At 42.5% G+C, this 23,160-nt stretch overlaps 1 protein-coding gene across 6 annotated transcripts in view; it reads left to right on the top strand.

Annotated features, from left to right (window-relative positions):
* Nucleotides 1–22,938, top strand: part of MRTFB (myocardin related transcription factor B) — a 192,040-nt gene extending 169,102 nt beyond the window's left edge. For 5 of the 6 annotated variants that reach the window (XM_032392209.1, XM_032392212.1, XM_032392210.1 and 2 more), the window contains 2 exons: nucleotides 15,281–15,341; nucleotides 17,499–22,938. In XM_032392209.1, coding sequence (XP_032248100.1) covers nucleotides 15,281–15,341; nucleotides 17,499–18,031 — 594 coding nt within the window. In that variant the 3' untranslated portion in view covers nucleotides 18,032–22,938. Of the gene's footprint in view, nucleotides 1–6,585; nucleotides 6,621–15,280; nucleotides 15,342–17,498 lie in introns of those variants that run through there. The other variant, XM_032392214.1, reaches the window with a different exon arrangement.
* Nucleotides 22,939–23,160: the final 222 nt, after the last annotated feature.

Raw genomic sequence — 23,160 nt, forward strand, 5'->3', positions numbered from 1 at the left:
TTCACTTAGCATAATTCCCTCGTAGTTCATCCCTACTGTCACAAATGGGAAAAATATTCCTTTTTATGGCTGAGTAATTTTCCTGTGTGTGAGTGTGTGTAGCACATCTTTATCCCTACATCATCAGCGGACACTTGGGCTGCTACCACATCTTGGCTAGTGTAAGTAATGCTGCAATAAACATAAGGGTGCATATATCTTTTTGAATTAATGTTTTTGCTTTCTTCAAATAAGTACCCAGAAGTGGAATTGCTGGATCACGTGGTAGCTCTATTTTTAATTTTCTGAGGACCCTCCATGCTGTGGTCCACAGAGGCTGCACCAGCTTGCACTCCCACCAGCAGTGCCCCAGGGCTCCCTTTCTCCACATCCTCACCGACACTGGTTATCTCTTGTCTGTCTGATCTGATACAGGCCGTGCTGACTGGTGCAAAGTGGTCTCTAGTGGTTTTGATTTGTAGTTCCCTGAGGATGAGGGATGTTGAGCATCTTTTCTAGGTCTGTTGGCCATCTGGATGTCTTCCCTGGAAAAATGTGTATTCTGTTTGGGGATGGACTGTTCCATATATATCTATGAAGTCTGTCTGGTCTGATGTGTCATTCAGAGCCACTGTTTCCTTATTGATTTTCTGCCTGGATGATCTGTTAGTTGATGTGAGTGGGGGGTTAAAGCCCCCTACTATTACTGTATTACTGTCAGTGTCTCTCGTTAGTCTGTTAATTATTGCTTTATATGGATAGACAGACAGACAGGTAGATAGAGGCTCCTGTGTTAGATGCACAGATATCTGTAGTTGTTATAGCCTCTTTCTGGATTGATCCCTTTATCATGCAGTGCCCTTCTCTGCCTCTTGCTACAGCCTTTGCTTTAAAGTCTGGTTTCTTTGTTTTGTTTTGTTTTATTTTTAAATTCAGTTAACATTCATTTTAGTTAACATGCAGCGTATTTCAGTTAAACTCAGTTTAGTTAACATATAGCGTATTATTAGTTTCAGTAGAATTTAGTGATTCATCAGTTGCATATAACACCCAGTGCTCATTCCATCAAGGGCCCTCCTAATGTCCATCACTGAGTAACCCTGTGTCTGTCATAAATATTCCTACATCAGCATTTTGGTTTTTTTTTTTTTTTTTTGCTTCCATTTATATGGAATATATTTTTCCATCCCTTCACTTTAAGTCTGTATGTGTCTTTAGGTCTGAAGTGAATCTCTTATAGGCAGCATATTAGATAAGTCTTAACTTTTTTCATCCATTTGGGAACCCTATGTCTTTTGATTGGAGCAGTGAGTCTGTTTATATTTAAAGTGATAGGTAATTACTGCCATTTTTAAAAATTGTTTCTGGTTGTTTTTGTATTTCTTTTCATAGTTCTCCTTTTGCTTTCTTTCTTTGTGATTAGATGACTTTCCTTGATGTTATATTTGGATTCCTTTCTCTTTATTTTTTGTATATTATAGGTTTTTGCTTTGTGGTTACCATGAGGTTCATACATAATATCCTATGTCTATAGTACGCTATTTTAAGTTGATAGTTGCTTAAGTCAAACACATTTTAGAAGTACTACATTTTTACTCCCCTTTTTATGTATATGATGTCATATTTTACATCTTTTTTATTTTGTGAATTCCTTAACTAATTCTTATAGATACAACTAATTTTACTACTTTTGTCCTTCAGTCTTCATACTAGTTTTGTAAGTGATTGATTTACCTTAACTATACATTTACCAGTGAAACTTTTTCCTTTCATAATTTTCTTCTAGTTTTGGCCTTTTCTGCTTAAAGAAATTCCTTTAACATTTCTTGTAAGGCCACTTTAGTGGTGATGCACTCCTTTGACTTCTATTGGCCTGAGCAACTCTATATTTCCCTCAATTCCAAATAATAGCCTTGCTGAGTAGAGTATTCTTGGTTGTAGATTTTTTTCCTTTCACCACTTTGAATATAGTATGCCTCTCCCTTCTGGCAAAGTTCCTGCTGAAAACTAAGCCTCAGCTTTCCTTGTACATAACTCGTTGCCTTTCTCTTGCTGCTTTTTAGAGTCTCTATTTTGTGACATTTTGATTATTATGTGGGCATCCTTGGGTTCATCTTGTTTGAAGCTATCTGTGCTTCCTGGGCCTGGCTGTCTGTTTCCCTCTGCAGGTTAGGGAAGTTTTCAGCTATTATTTCTTCACATAAGTTTTCTGGGTCTTTCTCTCTCTCTTCTCCTTCAGGGACACTTATAATGCGAATGTCAGTACACTTGTTGTCCCAGAGGTCTCTTAACCTAGCCTCATTTTTTTCTCTTCTTTTTTTTCTTTTGGCGGTTCTGTTTGGATGATTTCCACTACCCTGTCTTTCAGATCACTCATCTGTTCTCCTGCATCCTTTAATCTGCTGTTGATTCTCTCTTGTATATTTTTCAGTTCATTTATTTTATTCTTCAGCTTTGGTTCTTTTTTATATTTTCTGTTTTTGTTTAAGTTCTGAGTTCACCCACTCTTCTCTCAGGTCCAGTGAGCATCTTTATGACCGTGACTTTGAATTCTTTATCAGGAAGATTGCTTATCCCTGTTTCATGTAGTCCTTTTCCTGAGATTTTGTGTTGTTCTTTCATTTGGAACATATTCCTCTGTCTCCTCATTTTGCCTGACTCTGGGTTTCTTTCTGTGTATTAGGTAGGCCACCTACATCTCCTGGTCTTAAAAGTAGTGGCCTTGTATAGAGGGTGTCCTGTGAGGCCCAGGAATGCAGTGCCCCCTGCTCACCAGAACCAGGCCCTCCAGGGGTGTCCTCTGTGTGGACTGTGTGCACTCCACTTCTGTTCTGGGCCAAGATGTCTGTGGGTGTGCTGGTGGGCAGGGCAAGCAGCGTTAGCAAGATAAGGATAGACGGACAGTGTCAGAGCTGGTTCCCACCAGTATTTACACTCATACAAAGATTTCCCGCAGATCCCTGCTCTCCCAGCACATGCCCTAAAAAGTAAGTCTCCTACACATATAACCCGGACACTTTCCAAACTGCCGCTTCTGTGCTGGGTCTCAGACCAAGTGGTAAAATGCACTGGCCCTTTAAGAGCAGAATCTCAGCTCCCTAGAGCCTTCTGGCTCCGGCCCCACTGATTTTCAAAGCCAGAGGTTTTGGGGGCTCATCTGCCCATTGCAGATCCCCAGGGTGGGGGGTGCCCACTGTGGGGCTTGATCCCCTCGCTCCCCGTGGAGGACTTCCACGCTCGTGGGTGATATGGATCACCGTGCCAGGGGTGGTTCCTGACCACATCCCTGCCCCTCCTTCCCTTCTCTGTGTGGCCTTCTTTATATCTTTAGCTGTGGGAGAGAGATGTTCTGTTAGTCTTCAGGTCATTTTCAGAGTGAGTCTCACTATATTTAGTTACATACTTGATGTGTCCATGGGAAGTGAGCTCAGGATCCTCCCACTCTGCCATTTCCCATGCTTCTCCTGTAAATGCTACTTTAAACCCAAATACCAGGCACTGTGAAGACTCCCAGACAGTTCTGGCAGCTGGCAGCTGTAACCTGCACTTCCTACTTACTCAGACTCGAGGTTTTTCTTTTAACTTCTCCTTGGGGAATGGGTCACGTTAAGGATAGATGTGATGATGGCCAGGGCATGTATTTTATACAGGTCTCTCTATTCTTCTTTTTATTCAAGTATAATTAACATACAGTGTTAGATTAGTTTCAGGTGTACAATATAGTGATTCAATAATTCTATACATTTCTCAGTGCTCATCCCCTTTATTTCACCCATCCCCCGACCGACCTCCCCTCTGGCAACCACCCGTTCTCTGTATTTAAGAGTCTGGTATTTTGATCGTCTCTTTTTTGTTCGTTTTGTTTCTTAAATTCCACATATGAGTGAAATCGTTTGGTATTTGTCTTTCTCTGACTGACTTACTTCACTTAGCATTATACCCTGTATGTCCATCCATGTTGTTGCAAATGGCAAGAGCTTATTCGTTTTTAAGGCTGAGTAGTATTCCATTGTGTATATATATACCACAGCTTCTTTATCCATTCATCTATGGATGGACACTTGGGTTGCTTCCATCGTTTGGCTATTGTAAATAACGCTGCAGTAAACATAGGGGTGCATATCTCTTTTCAAATTAGTGTTTTTGTTTTCTTTGCATAAATACCCAGTACTGAGATTTCTGGATCATAAGGTAATTCTATTTTTAATTTTTTGAGGAACCCCCATACTGATTTCTGCAGTGGCTGCACAGTTTGCATTCTCACCCACAGTGCACCAGGGTTTGTTTTTCTCCACATCCTCATCAACACTTGTTATTTCTTGTGTTCTTGATTTTAGCTATTCTGACAGGTGTGAGGTGATAGCTCCTTGTGGTTTTGATTTGCATTTCCCAGACGACAAGTGATGTTGAACATCTTTTCATGTGTCTATTGGCCATCTATGTGTCTTCTTTGGAGAAATTGGGGTTTTTTTGGTATTGAGTTGTGTAACTTCTTTATATATTCTGCAAATATGTACATATATCAGATATATCATTGCAAATATCTTCTCCCATTCAGTAGGTTGCCTCTTTGCTTTGTTGACGGTTTCCTTTGCTCTGCAGAAGCTTTTTATCTTGGGTGTAGCCCCAAGAGTTTAATTTTGCTTTTGTTTCCCTTGCCAGAGGAGACATATATTCAAAAATGTTTCTATGACTGATATTCAAGAAATTATTGCCTATGTTTTCTTCTAGGACTTTCGTGGTTTCAGGTCTCACATTTAGATCCTTAATCATTTTGAGTTTATTTTTGTGCATGGTGTAAAAAAGGCCTACAGTTTCCCCAACACTGTTTAAGTGACTGTGTTTACTCCATTGTATATTCTTGCTTCCTTTGTCATAGATTAATTGGCCATAGAAGAATGGGTTTATTTCTGGACTCTATTTTGTTTCATTGATCTGTGTGTTTCTATTTCTGCCAGTGTAATACTGTTATGATTACGACAGATTTTTATCTTGAAAACTAGGATTGTGATGCCTCCAACTTCATTCTTCTTCTCAAGATTGCTTTGGCTCTTCGGGTTCTTTGGTGGTTCCATGCAAATTTTAGGATTGTTTGCTCTGGTTCTATGGAAATTTGGCATTTTGATAGAGATTGCATTAAATCTGTAGATCGCTTTGTGTAGTGTGAACATTTTCACAATACTGGTTCTTCCAGTCCATAAACATGGAATATCTTTCCACTTGTTTATGTCATCTTCAATTTCTTTCACCAGTGTTTCATAGTTTTCAGACTGTAGGTCTTTCACCTCCTTGGTTAAGTTTATCCCTAGGTATTTAACTCTTTTTGGCACAGTTGTAAATGGGATTATTTTCTTAATGTCTCTTCTTGCTACTTCATTATTAACGTATAGAAATGCAACAGATTTCTATATGTTAACTTTGTATCCTGTGACTTGACTGAATTCATTATCAGTTCTAGTAGTTTTTTGGTGGAGTCCTTACTGTTGTTTATATATAGTATCATGTCATCTGCAAATAGAAGTTTTACTTCTTCTTTTCCAGTTTGGATACCTTTTCTTTCTTTTTGTTGTCTGATTACTGTGTCTAGGACTTACAGTGCTATGTTGAATAAAAGTGGTGAGAGTGGACATCCTTGACTTGTTCCTGATCTTAGAGGAAAAGCTGTTTCTCACCATTGAATATGGTGTTTTTCATATATGGCCTTTATGATGTTGACCTATGTTCCCTCTAAACCTTTGTTGAGTTTTTATCATAAATGGCTGTTGTACCTTATCAAATTTTTCTGCATCAATTGAGATGATCATATGGTTCTTATCCTTTCTCTTATTGATGTGATGTATCACATTGATTGATTTGCAAGTATTGAATCACCCTTTCATCCCAGGAATAAAAACCACTTGTTCCTGGTGAATGATCTTTTTCATTATTGTTGAATTAGATTTGCTAATATTTTGTTGAGGATTCTTGCATCTATGTTCATCAGAGACACTGGCCTATAGTCTTCTTTCTCTTGTAGTGTCTTTATTTGGTTTTGGTATCAGGGTAATGCTGGACTTGTAGAATAAATTTAGAAGCTTTCCTTCCTCTTCTATTTTGGATTAGTTTGAAAAGAATACGTATTAACTCATCTTTAAATGTTTGGTAGAATTCACCTGTGAAGCCATCTGGTCCTGGACTTTTGTTTGTTGGGAGTTTTTTTATTACTTGATGTGATTTCTTTGCTAGTAATCAGTCTGTTCAAATTTTCTATTTCTTCCTCATTCACTTTGGGAAAGTGATACGTTTCTAGGAATTCATCCATTTCTTCTAGGTTGTCCAATTTGTTAGCATGTCATTTTTCATAGTATTCTCTTGCAATCTTTTGTATTTCTGTGGTGTTACTTCTCCTTCATTTCTGACTTTATTTTTTTGACTCCTTTTTTGATGAGTTTAGCTAAAGGTTTATCAATTTTGTTGGTGTTTTCATAGAAACAGCTCCTGGTTTCACTGATCTATTCCATTGTGGTTATTTTTAGTCTCTGTTTCATTTATTTCTGCTCTAATCTTTATTATTTCCTTCTTTCTACTGGCTTTGGGCTTTGTTTGTTCTTTTTCTATCTCTTTCAGGTGTAAGACTGTTGAGACTCTTCCTGCCTCTTGAGGTAGGCCTGTATTGCTATAATCTTTCCCTGTTGATTTGTTGGTTGACCCATTTATTGTTTAGTAGCATGTTATTTAGCCTCCACACATAGGTGTTCTTTCCAGATTTTTTCTTGGGATTAATTTTTAGTTTCATACTGTTGTGGTTGAAAAAGATGCATGATAGGATTTCAGTCTCTTTTAATTTATCGAGACTTGTTTTGCCTAACATGTGATCTCTTCTGGAGAATGTTCCACTTGTACTTGAAAAGAATGTGTATTCTGCTGTTTTTGAATGAAATGGTTTGAATATACTTTAGGTTCATCTGGGTATCATTCAAAGCCACTATTTCCTTGTTTTTTGTCTGGATGATCTATCCATTGATGTAAGTGGGGTGTTAAAGTCCCCTACTATTATGTACTACTGTCAATTTCTTCCTTTGTGTCTGTTAATAGTTGCTTTATGTGTTTAGGTGCTCCCATGTTGGGTGCGTAACTATGTACAATTGCTATATCCTCTTATTTGATTGTTCCCTTTATCATTATGTAGTGTCCTTTGTCTTAAAGTCTGGGTTGTCTGACAGAATAAGTATTGCTATGGCAGCTTTCTGTTCACTTCCATTGGCATGATAAATGTTTTTTCACCCCTTCAGTTGCATTCTGCATGTGTCTTTAGGTTTGAAGTGAGTCTCCGGTAGGCAGCATATAGATGGATGTTGCTTTTTTTTATCCATTCAGTCACCCTGTGTCTTTTGATTGGAACATTTAGTCCATTTACATTCAAACTAATTATTGATGGGTATGTACTTATTGCCATTTTGTTACTTGTTTTATGGTTGGTTTTGTATTTTTTCTCTGTTCCTTTCCTGTCTTGCCCTCTTTCCTTGTGGTTTGATGTCTTTCTTGAGTGATATCCTTGGATTCCTTTCTCTTTTTTGCATATCTATTACTGGTTTTTGATTTGTGATTACCATTAGGTTGATAGATAACATCCTATGCATATAGCAAATATATATTAAGTTGATGGTCGTTTAAGTTTGCCCCCATTCTTAAAACACTAAATTTTTACTCCTCCCCCCTGCACATTTTATGTATATGATGTCATACTTTACATCCTTTTATTTTGTGAATCCCTTGACTGATTTTATAGGTATAATTGATTTTACTGCTTTTGTGCTTTAACCTTCATACTGGGTTTTATATGATTAATCTACTACTTTTATTATGTTTATATTTACCTGTGAAATTTTTTCCTTTCCCAATTTTCTTCCTCCTAATGATGGCCCTTTCTTTCCAAAGAATTCCCTTTAATGTTTCTTGTAAATCTGATTTAGTGGTGATGAAGTCCTTTACGTTTTGTTTGGGAAACTGTTTTTCTCTCCTTCAATTCTGAATGATATCCTAGCTGGGTAGAGTATTCATGGAGGTTTATTCCATTTAGCCCTCTGAATATATCATACCACTCCCTTCTGGCCTGCAAGGTTAATGCTGAAAAATGAGCTGATAGCCATATGGAGTTTCCTTTGCATATGGCAGTTTTCTCTTGGTGCTTTCAAAACTATCACTGCCTTTTGCCATTTTAATTATTGTGTCTTAGTGTGGACCTTCTTGGGTTCATCTTCTTTGGGGCTCACTGTGCCTCCTAGATCTGTATGTTTCCTTCCCCAGATTAAGGAAGTTTTTAGCTATTACTTCTTTAGATAAATTTTATGCTCCCTTTTCTCTCTCCTCTCCTTCTGGGATCCTGATAATGTGACTATTGTTACACTTAATGGTGTTGCTGAGTTCCCTTAACCTGTTCTCATTTCCTTTTCTTACTTCATTGTTGTTCAGCGTGGTTGCTTTCCATTACTCTGTCTTCCAGCTGACTTATCCTTCTGCTTCCTCTCATCTATGATTGATTCCCTCTTGTAGATTTTTAATTTCATTTATTGAGTTCTTCATCTCTGGTTCTTTTTTATATTTGGGGATACATTCCTCTGTCTCATTTTGTCTAAATCTGTCTGTTTCTACGTACTAGGAAAGTTAGCTACATCTCCTGCTCTTGAAAGCAGTGACCTCATGAAGAAGAGGTCCTGTAGTGCCCTGTAGTACCATGTGTCCTGCTCACCAGAAGTAGCTGCTTTAGCGGTGTCTCTGACGTGTGTTGCATGCACCCTACTGTTCTGGCTGAGCCGTGTCTGCCTTCAGTCCAGTTGGCTACAGTGACCCACTTTGCCTGTTGTGGCAGGGTTTGGTCTCGGTGCTGGTTAAGGGGCCAGACTGGGGCTGCCTTGGTCTTGTAGTTGGATGAGACCAGATCCCTGCCTTCAGCCCGTTTGCCAGGGCTATGGTTGGACCAACCTGCAGGGCACTGTCCCTGCCTTGTCTCCGAGATCAGATGTCTGCTCCAAGCCTGCTGCCGGGGCTCCAGTAGAATTAATCTTCCCCTCTGCCCGGGGCAGGAGTCACTTTGGAGTGGAGCCGGTCCCCACCAAGGCTGCTTAAAGTAGGGCAGGTTGGATGGTGTGAGTGCCCAGGAGAACGCACAGCAGGGTGTGGTATTAGCAGGGTAGGTGGAGGGTGTTGGCACTGGTTCCTGCAAGTGTCGGGAGTCTAGGCTCAGGCAGAGGAGGAATGGTGCCCCCCCAGTGCCCCCCAGCTCTTTTACTCTTGCCAAAGTCTCGCGAAGGTCACTGCCTCTCCAACACATGATTAGTGACTAAGTCTTCCCTTATAGCCCAGGTGCTTTCCAAACTGCTGCTTCGATGCTGTATCTCAGCAGGGCTGTTTGTTTGAAGGGTGGGACTCAGTGGGACTCAGTTTCCTATTACCATCCAGCTCTCCCAGAGCTAAGCCCCATTGGGTTCCAAAGCGTCTCAGTGCAGGTCCCCCACGGCCAGAGTGCCTGATGGAGGGTCCTCTCCCTTCTCTGCGCTTGTGGTAGCCCCCTCATTTGTGGCTAGTCTCACTATCCCTACTGCATCTCTGCCTCTCCTGCTCTTTTCCATGTATCCCCCTCTCTATCATTAACTGTGGAAAGTGTGTTGTGCCAGTCTTCAGGTCATTTTCATAGCTGTACTGATGTGGCTGTTATCTAGGTGTGTCTGTGGGACCAGGTGAGCATAGGAGCCTCCTACTCCACCATCTTCCCAGAAGTCCTCTGCAGGTCCCTCTTTTCTAAAGCCACCATTTGTCAGGGTGGCATGAAACTGACCTTGCACCTGGCTGGCCATCAAGACAGCTCAGCACCTACACCTGCCTTGTCCTGCTTCATCTCACTCTCATCCACAGCACCGCCAGCTCACGCAAGCAGCTTTGCCAGTATGTTGAGCAAATGCACTCTGAAGGACACAGGCCTGCGGTCCTCCTGACTTCACTATGTACTGATACACAAGGTGCTTACCCGTCCTCTGAGCCGGCCTTGTTGCTCCCTATTCCAAGAGATGGGAATAGAGTTCCTGTCTGTAAAGGCATCTGGCGTATGGTGGGTGCCCAACAACACTAACCTTGTCATACCTTGCCCTAAGCCTTTCTCCTGGTCTCCCTACCCATCTAAACTTAAACTCACGTAAGTTTCAAGAAAGAACCCCTGCCACACAGAGGATGCAACAGGTGAGCCTCATCCCACTCTGGGGGTATTGAAAGTAGATGACAAGCTAGAGCAGGTCAGAGCAAGACTGTTTAGTACTCGCAGCAAATAGCAGGGCCGTCAGCCTAGCTGTGCTGGTGCCCCTGGCCCCCACGTTCTGTGGGGTGACTCAGTGTGGCCTGATGGGTCGTATGCCACCAAGAGCTGTCAACACTTTTTGCAGCAGGCACCAACCAAGCCAGTGCCCTCAACCAGGGAGTGTCATCCTGACCTACCTGGTTGCCTCGATGAGCAGCCGCAGCAAGTGCTCGGGACCACGCAGCAGCGTCCGGTTGGGCGCACTCACAAAGGGGGTGCAGGGCGGACTGCCTCTCTGAGGGAGTAGACGGTTGCCATGCGCTTCGCACCAAAGGAGCAGAACCGTGGGAGTTGCAAAAGGTCTCTTCAGTTCCATCCTCAGCAGGGCCTCTTCTCTGTGAGGGAAAAACCACATTTCAGAAATAGTTATCAACATTTACACAAAGAATGGGGACAAATGGTGCTGGACTAGACCGGCCTCCCCGTTGGCAGTGACGTCTGTTCTCCTCACCGAGGGACAGAGGCGAGTGAAAGGCAAAGAGCTTAAGCTGCAGTTTTTAAGAGAATGAAGTGGTAGCACTCATCCTTCCTAACCTGGTGCTCATGTCTAGGTCAATATAGCCTGCTCACTTGATACATGTAACACAACAAAGAATGATTACCTCATTTTAACCTAAGACAGCTGATCGGAATCCCTGCCATTTATCCGTCTCTGGTTCATGTTTATAGACTGAGGGAGCCCAGCTCTACATCAGTGTCTGGTATTCTTTATACAAGTTAAGCACCAAACTCCGAGCATCCTGAGGTTTTTCAAATACGTTTACTCAGACTTCCAATTCCACTATTGGCAAAGGAAGTCTTCCACAGGTGCAGCCCGGCAGTAACACGAAGGCATTGAAGAGTGAATAGATGCGGTCACAGTCTGGTGAGGAGTCCACACTCACAGGAAGGGCGATAGACAGCATGAGTTCCCTCTTTATGCTGCTTTTACTCGGGGGTCAAGCTAAGTGGTAAGGCTACTGGTAGAAAAACCATAGCCTTTATGCCCCGGGAAGTCAGCCTAGTTGAGAGCAACCCAAAAAGGGAAAGAACTAGAGGGGAGATCCCCAAATCCTGTCTGTCCACATCTCCAGCTAACCCTTAAGCCACATAGGCATTGAGTGGTCATAGAAGCTGAGCTACAGATAAAAGATGTGAGCTGTGATTGGAACTTCTGCCCAAAAAACATTTTGAACGTCAAGTCCAACCAAGTTAATTGCCTGCTAAAACAAAAGAAACCACTCATCTGAGAAAAATAACAGAATACAGAGGCTTCACAATTTGATGTCCATAATAGCCATTCATAACATGCAGTGTGCAAATAAGGAAGAAAATGCAACCCTATCTCAAGGACAAAAGGCAATCAAGACCAACTCCAGCTAATCCAGACGTTAGAACTTGCAGATAAGGATTTTAAAACAACTATTATAACTATCAATGATGTAAAGGGAAATAGATTCATAATGAATGAAAAATAGCAAATATGGAAATGAGAAATGATTTTTTAATGAAATGAAAATAATAAAACTAAAAAATCTCTAAAATGAAAAAAAATTATAGATGGTCTTCACAGAACGGAGAGGACAGTGAAAAAGGTAGTAGGTAAAAGGTAAAAAGTTAGCAAACTTGTAAATCAACAGAATTTATCCACTGTGAATAACAAAAGATTTTTTTTAAGGAGAACAGAACCTCAGAGACATGTTATTTAATATCAAATAGTCTAGGATGGTTATAATAGGACTCTGAGAAGAGAATGAGGCAGGTAAAATATTCTAAGAAATAAATAATGGTCAGATTTTTCACAAATGTGATGAAAGACAAGTTTATAACTTTGAGTTGCTCAATGAACACCAAGCAGGAGAAACAAAAGGCCTAGTCAGTCAAATTATTGAAAGCCAAAAATTAAAGAGCAGATCTTGAAAGCATCAAGAGAAAAGCAACACAATGCACACAAGGTAACAACAATTTGTTTTATGATTGACTTTTCATCAGAAACTACTGAAGTCAGAAAACAGCAGAACAATGTCTTTAAAATTCTTAGTAGGGAGGAAGAGACTGTCACACCAGCATTCTCTATCAAGTAAAAATGTCCTTTAAGAATGAAAGTGAACTAAAGATATTTTCAGATAAAGAAAAAATAAGAATTCATCACCAGAAACCTACACTGTAAAAAATAAAATACCTAATAAAAGATGGAGGAAGTAGATCTTTATGTTTACAGGGGTTTTATATTTTATACACAACGGTACATGAAATAACCTACAAAAAATTAAGGATGTATATTGTATGCCTACAATAACAACTAAAGTAGTACAGCTTTTATAAAATAGAAAGATTAAGTTAGAATTCCAAAAATAAATCAAATGAATATATATTTATTTACTTACTTACTTGCTTGCTTGCTTAAAGGACAAGAACCTTAGGAGGAATAACAGGGCAAATCAAAACAAAATGGTAAACCCAAACTTAATCCTATCACTGATTGCACAAGACATGCTAGTGGAGCAAATGATACAATTAAAATGCAGAAATTATCCAATATATGTTAAGAAAGAAAAAAAGAAGAAGAAGAATGTAGCAGCAGGGGAAGAATGAAGGGGGGGAAATCGGAGGGGGAGAAGAACCATGAGAGACAATGGACTCTGAAAAACAAACTGAGGGTTCTAGAGGGGAGGGGGTTGGGAGGATGGGTTAGCCTGGTGATGGGTATTGAGGAGGGCACGTTCTGCATGGAGCACTGGGTGTTATGCACAAACAATGAATCATGGAACACTATATCTAAAACTAATGATGTAATGTATGGGGATTAACATAACAATAAAAAAATTAAAAAAAATAAAATGCAGAAATTATCAAAATGACTAAAAACAGATTCAATATATATTAAGATGTCTGCAGTTCCTCCCTGAGCTGGACTGAGTGACTCGCTTATAATAGCATGGGCAGAAGTGATGGTGTTGGACTTCTGATACTAGTTCATAAACGGCATGCCCCTCCTACCTTGCTCTCTCTCGGATGCTGGCTCTGGAGAAGGGCAGCTGTCATACCACGTGGACCATCCTGCAGCACTCTGGAGAGGCCCATGTGAAGGGAAACTGAGGCCTCCCATCAATAACCAGGACCAACTGGCCAGTCATGTAATGAGCCGTCTCTATAAGGACATTCTCCAGCGAAGCCTGAAGATGGATGGCTATAGCCTGGTCAACATCTTGTCTACATTCCCATGAAAGACCCCAAGCCAGAACTACCTATCTAAACTATTGCTAAATTCCTGACGCACAGAAACTGTGAGAAAATAACTCTTAAGCCACTAAACTTGTTAATGTGTAATACAGTAGAGAACTAATGCATGCACCTATAAGAGGCATACTTTTTTTTTCACTGATATAAATTTTTAAAGATTTTATTTGTTTATTTGAGAGAGTGCAAAAGCAATCACAGAGGGAGAGGGAGAAGCAAACTCGCCGCTGAGCAGGGAGCCTGATGCGGGGCTCGATCCCAGGACCCTGAGATCACGACCTGAGCTGAAGGCAGATGCTTAACTGACTGAGCCACCCAGGCGCCCCTAGTTGATACAAATTTTTATTTTTTAAGTTTTTATTTAAATTCCAGTTAACATGCAATGTAGTATTAGTTTCAGATGCACAACATAGTGATTCAACACTTCCATGCATCACCCTGTGCTCATCACAACAAGTGCATTCCTTCATCCCCATCGCCTATTTCAGCCATCACCTCACCCACCCCCTCTTCTGGTGATCATCAGTTTGTTCTCTATAGCTAAGAGTCTGTTTCTTGGTTTGAAGAAACATACTTTAAATACAAAGACACATGTTGAAAGTAAGTAATTGGAAAATGATACAGCATGTAAACAGTACCCCTAAGTCTGGAGTAGGCAAATGATTAGAACAGCCATTTCAGCAAAAAAAAGATACACAGATGGCAAACAAGCACATGAAAAGATGTTCAACATTATGAGTCATTAGGAAAATGCACACTGAAACCCCAGTGCAATGCCACTACAGTACACCTAGCAGATGCCTACAGTTACAATGACTGACCGTACCAAGTGTCGACGAGAATGTGGAGTGACTGGAAATACCATACATTGCTGGTGGAAATGCAAAAAGATGATCACTTTGCAAAACAGCCATTTCTTAATAGCTACCGTCTGATTCCAGCATGCCTCTCCTTGATATTTACCCAGTACAGAGATTTGTACACAAATGTACACAGCAGCTTTCTTTCTAACAGCCAAAAAATGGAAACAACCAAAACAAACCTCCTGAGCAATAAAAATATTCCTAAGGTGTCCTCTCCAACATGGATAAATCTCAGAATTACTATGTTAAATGAAAGAAGCCTCCTCCACTACCAAAAGTACACATACTGTGTGGATTCATTGCTATAAAACTCGAGGAAATGTAAAGTAAACTCCTCTATCATCATAAAAGGCCGTCACTGGGCTGTCTGGAGATGAGAGAACTACAAAAGGCCAGTGAGGAAACTTGCAGGGCAGTGGGTTGGTTTGCTACCTTGATTTGGTTGACGGTATTATGGGTATCTACAGACGTCAAAGCTTAACAGACTGCGCTCTATGTAAGTGTAGCTGATTGGAGGTCAGCTAACTCTCAGGAAAGCTGAAAAAATATAGTATGATCACCTTTATACATACCTTACATTTTTACCTAAATGCAAATGAATAAAGTATTTTTAAAAGCAAGTATTAGCAGCCTCTCAAAATGCAGTGTTAAAAAGTAAGGGAAATGTACAGGTCAGCTGATCTAGGTTATCGGCCCCATTCTTGCTCTGTCAGCTCATCAGCTGTGACACACTGGGTAAATGGCTTAATGTCTCTGGTGACCTCAGTGTTCTCAAAATTATCAAATGATAGAGTAGAACTAGATGTTCTGTAAGGTTGCTCAGAGCTCCCAATTAGATAATCCTTCCGCGCCTGTAGGAAAGAACGCTAATCTCTACTCTCCTTTGTTGTAGATTTCCAATGCACACAGCCAGCAGATGGACGACCTCTTTGATATCCTCATTAAGAGTGGAGGTAGGTCACAAGTCACATCACACCCTGAGTAACCTTTTATGACAAGTTTATGAACATTTTCCTTTAGAGTTCACGGCCTATCTTGGAGTAGTGAGAAACGCAGTCTAATTCCAACCAAGTTTACTGTTTTCAATATGTTCAATTAGGACATTAAAACAACTTATAAATGGAGGAAAAGTCACTGTTTCAGCTTAAAACAATAACATAATGTTAGATTTTATCCATGGATCTATGCCTGCTGAAAACAACAGACCATCTCAAAATAGCCAAGTAGAGCCAAATTTAAACTCCACGTTGAAAAACTTTAAAACCTGTCCCATACATAGGTGATTGTGAGGGGATAAAAGCCCTCGGCTGCACACACTAATGTTGTAACAACCACGTTACGTAGCACAGGCCCTAGTATCTTGGTGAAAATTTAAAGGCAGTTTTAAAGCACTTTCTACATGTAATTGAAAATCTTAGACTTTATAGTGTATCATCTTAAAAAGGGATAAAGGATATTAACCACACACACACACACACACACACAATCAAGGATCTCTACCTCAGCAAATCCATCTTTCAAAATAAGTATAAAAATCAGTATTTTAAAATTGAAAATGCTGTTTTGGAATAAAGTATTCTTAAGTTACCTGGATGAAAGGAGTTTTATTTAGATTTTTAAACAATGGTCAAAATTTCTCCGTTCATAGCAGGTACTATTTGGTTTTGAAGACACAAGGAAATTCCTGATATTTAATTATAGCTCTACACGCGCAGATAGATTTTTTTTCTAAGAACTACACTGGCCTCGCAAAATAACTTCTATCTATGCTATGGAAATAAATGTTTCACGACCTGATTTTAAGGTGTTTTTTTTTTAATGCATTTTTTTAATGCATTAAAGTCTTTAAATAAAGACTTTCTCATTGATTAAAGGGAGTAATTTTTACAGCCTAAACTTAGAAATTAAAATGTGACAAAGTCATCAAATGAGTTATTTCCTACAAGTAATTTTTTTTTAATGGCCAAGTATCCAATGAGGACATTATATTATTGTGAACTAATACCAATGATAATGAAAACAGAGACTTAAAGAGTTGATTCTGAGACTGGTTACCTAGCACTGTCAGCTTTCAGAACAATTCTAGAGCGGACTACAGGAAATGACAAACAACAAGCTGTACTCAAGACACACACAGGGAGAAGAATCAGTCCACACGGTCAACACAGTGCACACGGGCAGTCCACATGGTCGACAACTCACACATAGGAGTCTGAGTGTTTCTGCATCCCAGTCACTGAGTTCCCACAGCTCTTAGCAGATCCATTTCTCCTCCCGTATTTGCATAGAAATGAAACCAATGAGATACCCATAAGAAAGTAAAAAAGAAACTTTATCCAAATAAATGTATTAAATGAACGCTGGTATCTAGAGCAGATGGTGCCTTCACTTTCTACTTGATCTGGCAAGGAAGAACTCATCATCAGTGCTTATTAACACATCTGCCAGATCTTTAAGATTTTAGGTAAACTCAGAAAACGAGACAAAAAAGTCAGAAAAATAAGGTAAAGAAGGTCAAAGGAGCTGTGTGTTAGCTTTAATTCGGGAATAAAATAAGATGGCTTTGTATCTCTTTAGAACTTTATGCAGAACATATATGGCTGAACGGGGCACACAGTTCAACTGTAACAGTAATAGGAAAAAGAATATAATTAGATCCGTCATGATATTCAGAATGTACTTCATGTCTGCACAAACGGGACATACTTTTTAACTTTAAGGGTGGCGACCACAGTGACGGCAGATCCATGGTAACCTGTCTGAAGCCTGAAGTAACTGAGAACAAGGACCCAAAGATCAAATACTCAAATAAATCCACCGACTCCTACCTAGTGGCATATAACAGCATGTGATGCTTACCACTCTTACTAAAAAGGAGAGAAAGCATATCAGAATGTTATAAATTTAAATGCTTGTTTAACTAAAATGAGCCATCACCCTCTAGGTTACCAAGGAGCATACCTGACCAACAGCATTCTCTTCCTCCTACCCCTACGATGGTCTGTGTCTAAGTCCTCACAGAATAGTTAAACAACTGTCCTGGTAATTGATAGAAATGTTTCCAGAGTAGTAAATCATTACTTACTGATCACTTCCGTTATTTTGCACAGAGATTTCCCTCCCTATCAAAGAGGAGCCTTCGCCTATTTCCAAAATGAGACCAGTGACAGCCAGCATCACCACAATGCCAGTCAACACAGTGGTGTCCCGGCCACCACCCCAAGTCCAGATGGCACCACCCATCTCCTTAGAACCCATGAGCAGTTTATCTGCCAGCTTAGAGAACCAGCTGGAAGCTTTCTTGGATGGCACTTTACCCTCGGCCAACGAAATTACTCCACTACAAAGCAGCAGTGACGACAGGGAGCCCTTCTCTCTGATCGAGGACCTCCAGAACGATCTGCTGAGTCACTCGAGCGTGCTGGACCACTCACACTCCCCCATGGAGACTTCCGAGGCCCAGTTTGCTGCCAGCACCCCATGTCTGTCACTTGACCTTTCGGACTCAAACTTGGACAACATGGAGTGGCTGGACATTACCATGCCTAACACGTCAGGACTCACTCCCCTCAGCACGCCTGCTCCCAGCATGTTCTCCGCTGACTTTCTAGATCCACAGGACCTGCCCTTGCCGTGGGACTAACATCACAGATTGTCCTTCGAGTCCATGATGTTTAAGAAGATGAAGATCATTCTCAAAGGTCAGGTTTTAGAGACAGATCCATAGTTGCACTGTTGCAATTACAATATGTTGTCACGGGAAGAAGGGATAGATGGTCACAGCCTGGAAACCGAGTGTGAAAACATTTCACTGCACTCAGCAGTGAATTTCTACAACTTAACATAGCACAGGGCCTTCTGAAAAATCACTGGTCAAAGAAGACTCACCTGTTTCTCCAGACTTTGGCAAAGAATGAATAAAGACATACAGAAGAGTGACGTGTGCAGGAGCGTGACACGAGGATGCTCTGGTCATCAACTGAACTACACTTACGCCTCTGCGGTCACCTTAAGACCCCACCTACAAGGCAGACAGCTCCACTCCCTACGAGAGTGCCCGTGGCGGGAGGTGAGCGGCCCCTGCATGCGGTCTGTCCTAGAACAGGCCGGAGCCGGGCCCCGGGCGGCAGAGGCCGTGGAGGGGACAGCTTGCAGCTGCAGACTTCTGCTTCCATTCGGAAACCAACATCGTTTTCCTGTGTCGTAGTTTGTGATTTGGGGAATCTTACCGTAGCTTCCCACATTTAAATTGAAGTGGAAGATCTTTCACTGTCACCTGATGTCTCCAAAATACTGTCCTAAACCATCCACTGTACAAAGTCCACGTATACTGATAACACTGAAAATTCTATTAGCAACCCTCGGGGTTGATTAGATGGATTTTAATGTGTATATTAGACATTTGTATGTACACTCTGACATTGTGGTATGTACAGCCTACATTGGGGTAAGGAATTGGGTATCCAGTGGTCCTACTTGTTTTAGTAACTCAACTATTTCTAGAGTACTTGAGCCATGTGTATTTCCATATTTAAAGAAATGCTGACTGATTTCAGGTAACCAGACCCATCTCAAAGAACCAAGGAAGGCTTTAGTGTAAAATACCCTTCTGAGCTGTTGAGTTGCAAAGAGAGGGCAGAGGAGAAGTGTGCCAGGAGCCCCGAACGTTCCTGCAGGGGCTCCGGGTGAGAATCTCAGCGGGCTGGCTGCCGGGCCCAGCTCTGGCCGCCTCTTCTCAGCCGTCTTCCCAGACGGTCATTTTTCAGGCTTGTAACTGGATGATACACCCGAGCTCTCACTAGATTATCAAGCCGAAGATAGAAAAACTGGAGGTTTTACTAGTTGTCGTTTTATATAGAAAAGAAGTTATCACACATTTGCTGAGTAGTTTCTTAAGAATTTTCTAAAATGCCAACTATCACAGGACTTCCAAAATTATTTCAGGCTAGTCATTTAAGGATATGACAAAATGTAAATAACTGAAAGAAAGAAAAAAAAAAACCTGAATCCACCAAAAAAGTGTGAAGGTGTTTGTTAAATAATATTATCACGCTCTACACCTCACTTCGTGTAAACCCGAGGGTCAGGTTGCTTTCTCTGGGTCCTTAGATGGTGATATTCCCACAGTGACATGCAAGAGCCAACCTGACCCATTATTCGGAAAGAATTTGGGCATCACTGCTGGGTTTGCGCTTTGCCTAAGAGCTGATCTTACTTCGTATCTTTATCTTGGTTTGTAGATTTTACTCCATGTAAGGAAAGTTTGTTTTTCCAGTATTCAGCCACCCAGAACACTGGAGCCCTCTGTTAACTGGCATTTCCCAACTTGAAAGACTTTGGAAGGGTTCAGGGCAGAAGCGGTTATGCTCAGTGTGGTCTGAGGGAGTAGTTTAAACGTTTAGAAACTGGCTGTCCCACGCCTGGAATCCAGTAACCTGGTTCAGCACAACGCCGCCGTGTGAGCCAGGCCAAGAGAGTGTGTCACCCCAGGTGGGACGGGCGACCCCAGTCCGTCCCTTCCAGAAGGGCCTGTCTCCGGGGACAGGGCTGTCTCCTCGGGCAGGTACTGTCTGAGGGTGGTCTTGGCCATGGGTTTTTGTCTGGGGCTTACCTCCTCCACACGTGGACTCGTAGGAGGCAAGTGACCAGCTAGCGCTGTTGACTCTCACGGACTTTGTATTTCCACCAGCCTGAGTTATGCACCTACATGCTTTCCTCGCCCTCGGCTCTCCCGTTGCTTTTTCAAAACAAGGTCTGAAACGTGCCACAGGAAGGGTGCTGTCCAAAAATACACACTTGAGTGCAGAGAATGCCAGCCCACTAGCCTGCTTGCTTTTGACTAGGAATTGCTGAAGTACCCACTTCACACATGGGTTCAAACCCTTACATACAGGGCTTCCTCGAAAGGGAGGGCAAGGAGCCTCCCGACCCGAACTCCACCAGCCCCCCACTCGCACCATTCCGCCGCGCCCTCCCGTCCTGGCTCGGGCGGCAGGCCGGGCCCGCGTGGCAGGGAGGCCGCCGTCCAGGGTCCCAGCTCCGTGTTCGAGGTTAGCGTGAGGACGCAGACGTGTGCAGCAGGTGACGTGACCAAAGACGACGCTGTCATCGAGGCCCCTCTGACCTGACTCGCTGTACACAGGGTAAGCGGCGGGAAAGGCGTGCACCACAGAGGACTATCTTTATTGTCACAGCCATAAAGCACAGGGCAGGCCGGCCGGGATGCGTGCGTGTAGCGTAGACGTGGGAGTGTGGTCCGCCGTCTTGCAGAACATCATATTGCCAAGGAAAGAACCAGCTCCTGGACGTGCGCTCTCCCATCCAGTCTGACTCCCCTGAATATTCCCGAAACGCCGCGCATCAAGCTTGCCTCTCTAGGGTATGCAGGTACCAGCTCACGTGCTCTGGGGCGGGATGCATGGAAAGCCCAGAGCTCCTCCGAGCTTTGCGAGTCTAGGGGCCTGGGGTCACCTTGTAGATTTCAGCAGCGCATGTCTAGGGAGGCCCCTCCGGCGTGTTGCTGGGGGTTCACGTGCTAGCGTTCTTCCTGAATTGTGCAATCTACTGTACAGTATTGGCCACATATTTGTACATAGATATATTCTCAATTCGTGGGATTTCTTGCTCAGATACTCTGTGTTTTATAGGACTATTTTTATAATACTAGAGAGATCTTATTTAAGTTTCCTTTTTAAAAACTGTCCGGTTCTGTGATCCATGTAACTGACACTTTAGGAAGTGCGATTTCGGAAGGCAGTCTGGTGCAGCCCCGAGTGATGTGTCGGCAGTGTGTCACCCGTTTGGTCACCACAGTGGACTCAGGCTTCCTCTGCCCTCCCCCCCCAGATCATTCCAGCCCACCTCGCTTTCTTCGGCGCCCGTTCAGAATTCCCAGGCTGAAACCAGCCACGCAGCTGTCCCCACAAGTGATGGGACAGTCCCTCTCCCATCCCCAGACAGGCTCCTGCTGGCGGTCACTTTAGAGAGGGACGGCCCGCTTCTCCGGATCCACACAGAACCCTCCGTGTTGTGTCACCCCTCCCCACACACATGCATCCTCCTGACCCCTGGCAACAGAGCAGACTACCGAACTGTCCACTGCCCTGGAGGCCACGGAATTAGCCCAGGTGATCCAAGCGCGTTAACTGGAAGGGCAGCTCCGTCGAGGAGCACAGCTTCCGAGGGCAGGTCTGTGTGTTTGGAGAGCATCCTAACTGCGCTTCGGCTCACCTTCTAAGTGGCTGCAGTCCCCACTGGAAAATAACAAGACGCGGCCATTCTTTGCCTTGTCTCCAACCCTGCCGATGCGCGGGTCTGTCCAGGCCACCTTTTCCATTTGTGAAGTGACTCTGCCTGCAGGACCACAAGGAGGCCCCCGTGTGCTCCCCGTTCACCCCTCCTCGCACTATCCGGGAGTACATGCGTCCCCGCAGAGGCTTTCTAAGCCGCGATCTCGGATTCGAGGCCCGGGCGCCACCCAGCTGCCCGTGTTTACAAAAGAGCTCTTCCCCCTCTGCACTAACACATAGCTCTGTGAATCATGACCAGGAAATGTCACCGTTCCGTGACAGCAGGATGGCAATCTCAGACCAGAGGTGCCGTCTGGAATCTAAACAGGTCATTGGCGATAATCAGTACAGCGAGTCATGTTCCACAGAGCTTTGTGCCAACTACTAAGACAAAGCTTTAACCAAGTTCATAGAATCCCCGAGACTCATAACAATTACCTCTCGACATTCTGCTGTAAGGAAACTTGCTGACTGGGGACGAGGAGGGAGCATTTAGGAGAGGGTTTAGTATCTACCAAAAGTACTTAACCTCACGTAACCAAGAGTAATGCAAACTTGCTTTAAAGGAACCAAAGGCATTGCCAAGTATTTGCCAAAAGGAGGCACTTTTTATTTAAAATTTGAGACTAACGAGATCTCAACAGTCAGTCCCAAAAAGGTATTATCCATTTAAGGTTATAATTTTCACAAAGATGTAGATATTTCTCTGTTGTTTTCATGTAAAATAGTATAGATTTGTTTTGTTGGTTTAAGAATAATACATATTTAGTAGTAATACGGAGTTTCTTCCTAAGTGCAGATTAGTTTCCTTTTCTCTTGCTTGCAATAGAAACACAGCGTGATAGGTGTTTCTCTTCTTATTTTCATGGCCACATTATGTCTTAGCATCTCACTTTATGAAAACAAGGAGAAAGATACCAACCTACAGAGCCCCGCTTACTAAAGCACTAGCTTAATAAACAAAAAAATTATGGCAATCGGGGGGTCCATTCATGTATTGCCTTTATGTTGTTTTTTAAAAGAAAACCATGATGCCTTTGTATTTGCTGTTTGCACCCCTGAAATCAATTCCGTATCATGTCTGAATGCCATACATTTTGCACATGTACTGTACATAGTAACGCATACTGTATTTTTATATGTGTGCACAGTTATCATCAGATCTTTTGTACATAGTGGCAGTATTGTAGCCGGTCGGGAAACGTTTGATATCTCAGCAATTTTGCATTTTTGTGTCTCAAATAAAAAACATTTTGATGTACTACCGGTTCTTGCTGTGCGGAGGGTGGACCACACCCTATGGGTCGGGCGAGCCCCAGCAGAGCTGGGCACGGGCACGGGCTTCGGAGGGGCCCCCACCTTCAGAACACCCCTCACAGCACCTGGCCACAGACAAAACCGAGGCGAACTCTGCAGCTCACACGTCGAGGGGACCTCCCTCCTCCAAGCCCAGGAACGCGGGATACAAAATAGAAGCCGGGAC

The sequence above is a fragment of the Phoca vitulina genome, unplaced genomic scaffold (genome assembly GCF_004348235.1).
Source record: "Phoca vitulina isolate PV1807 unplaced genomic scaffold, GSC_HSeal_1.0 scaffold66, whole genome shotgun sequence".
NCBI lineage: Eukaryota > Metazoa > Chordata > Mammalia > Carnivora > Phocidae > Phoca > Phoca vitulina.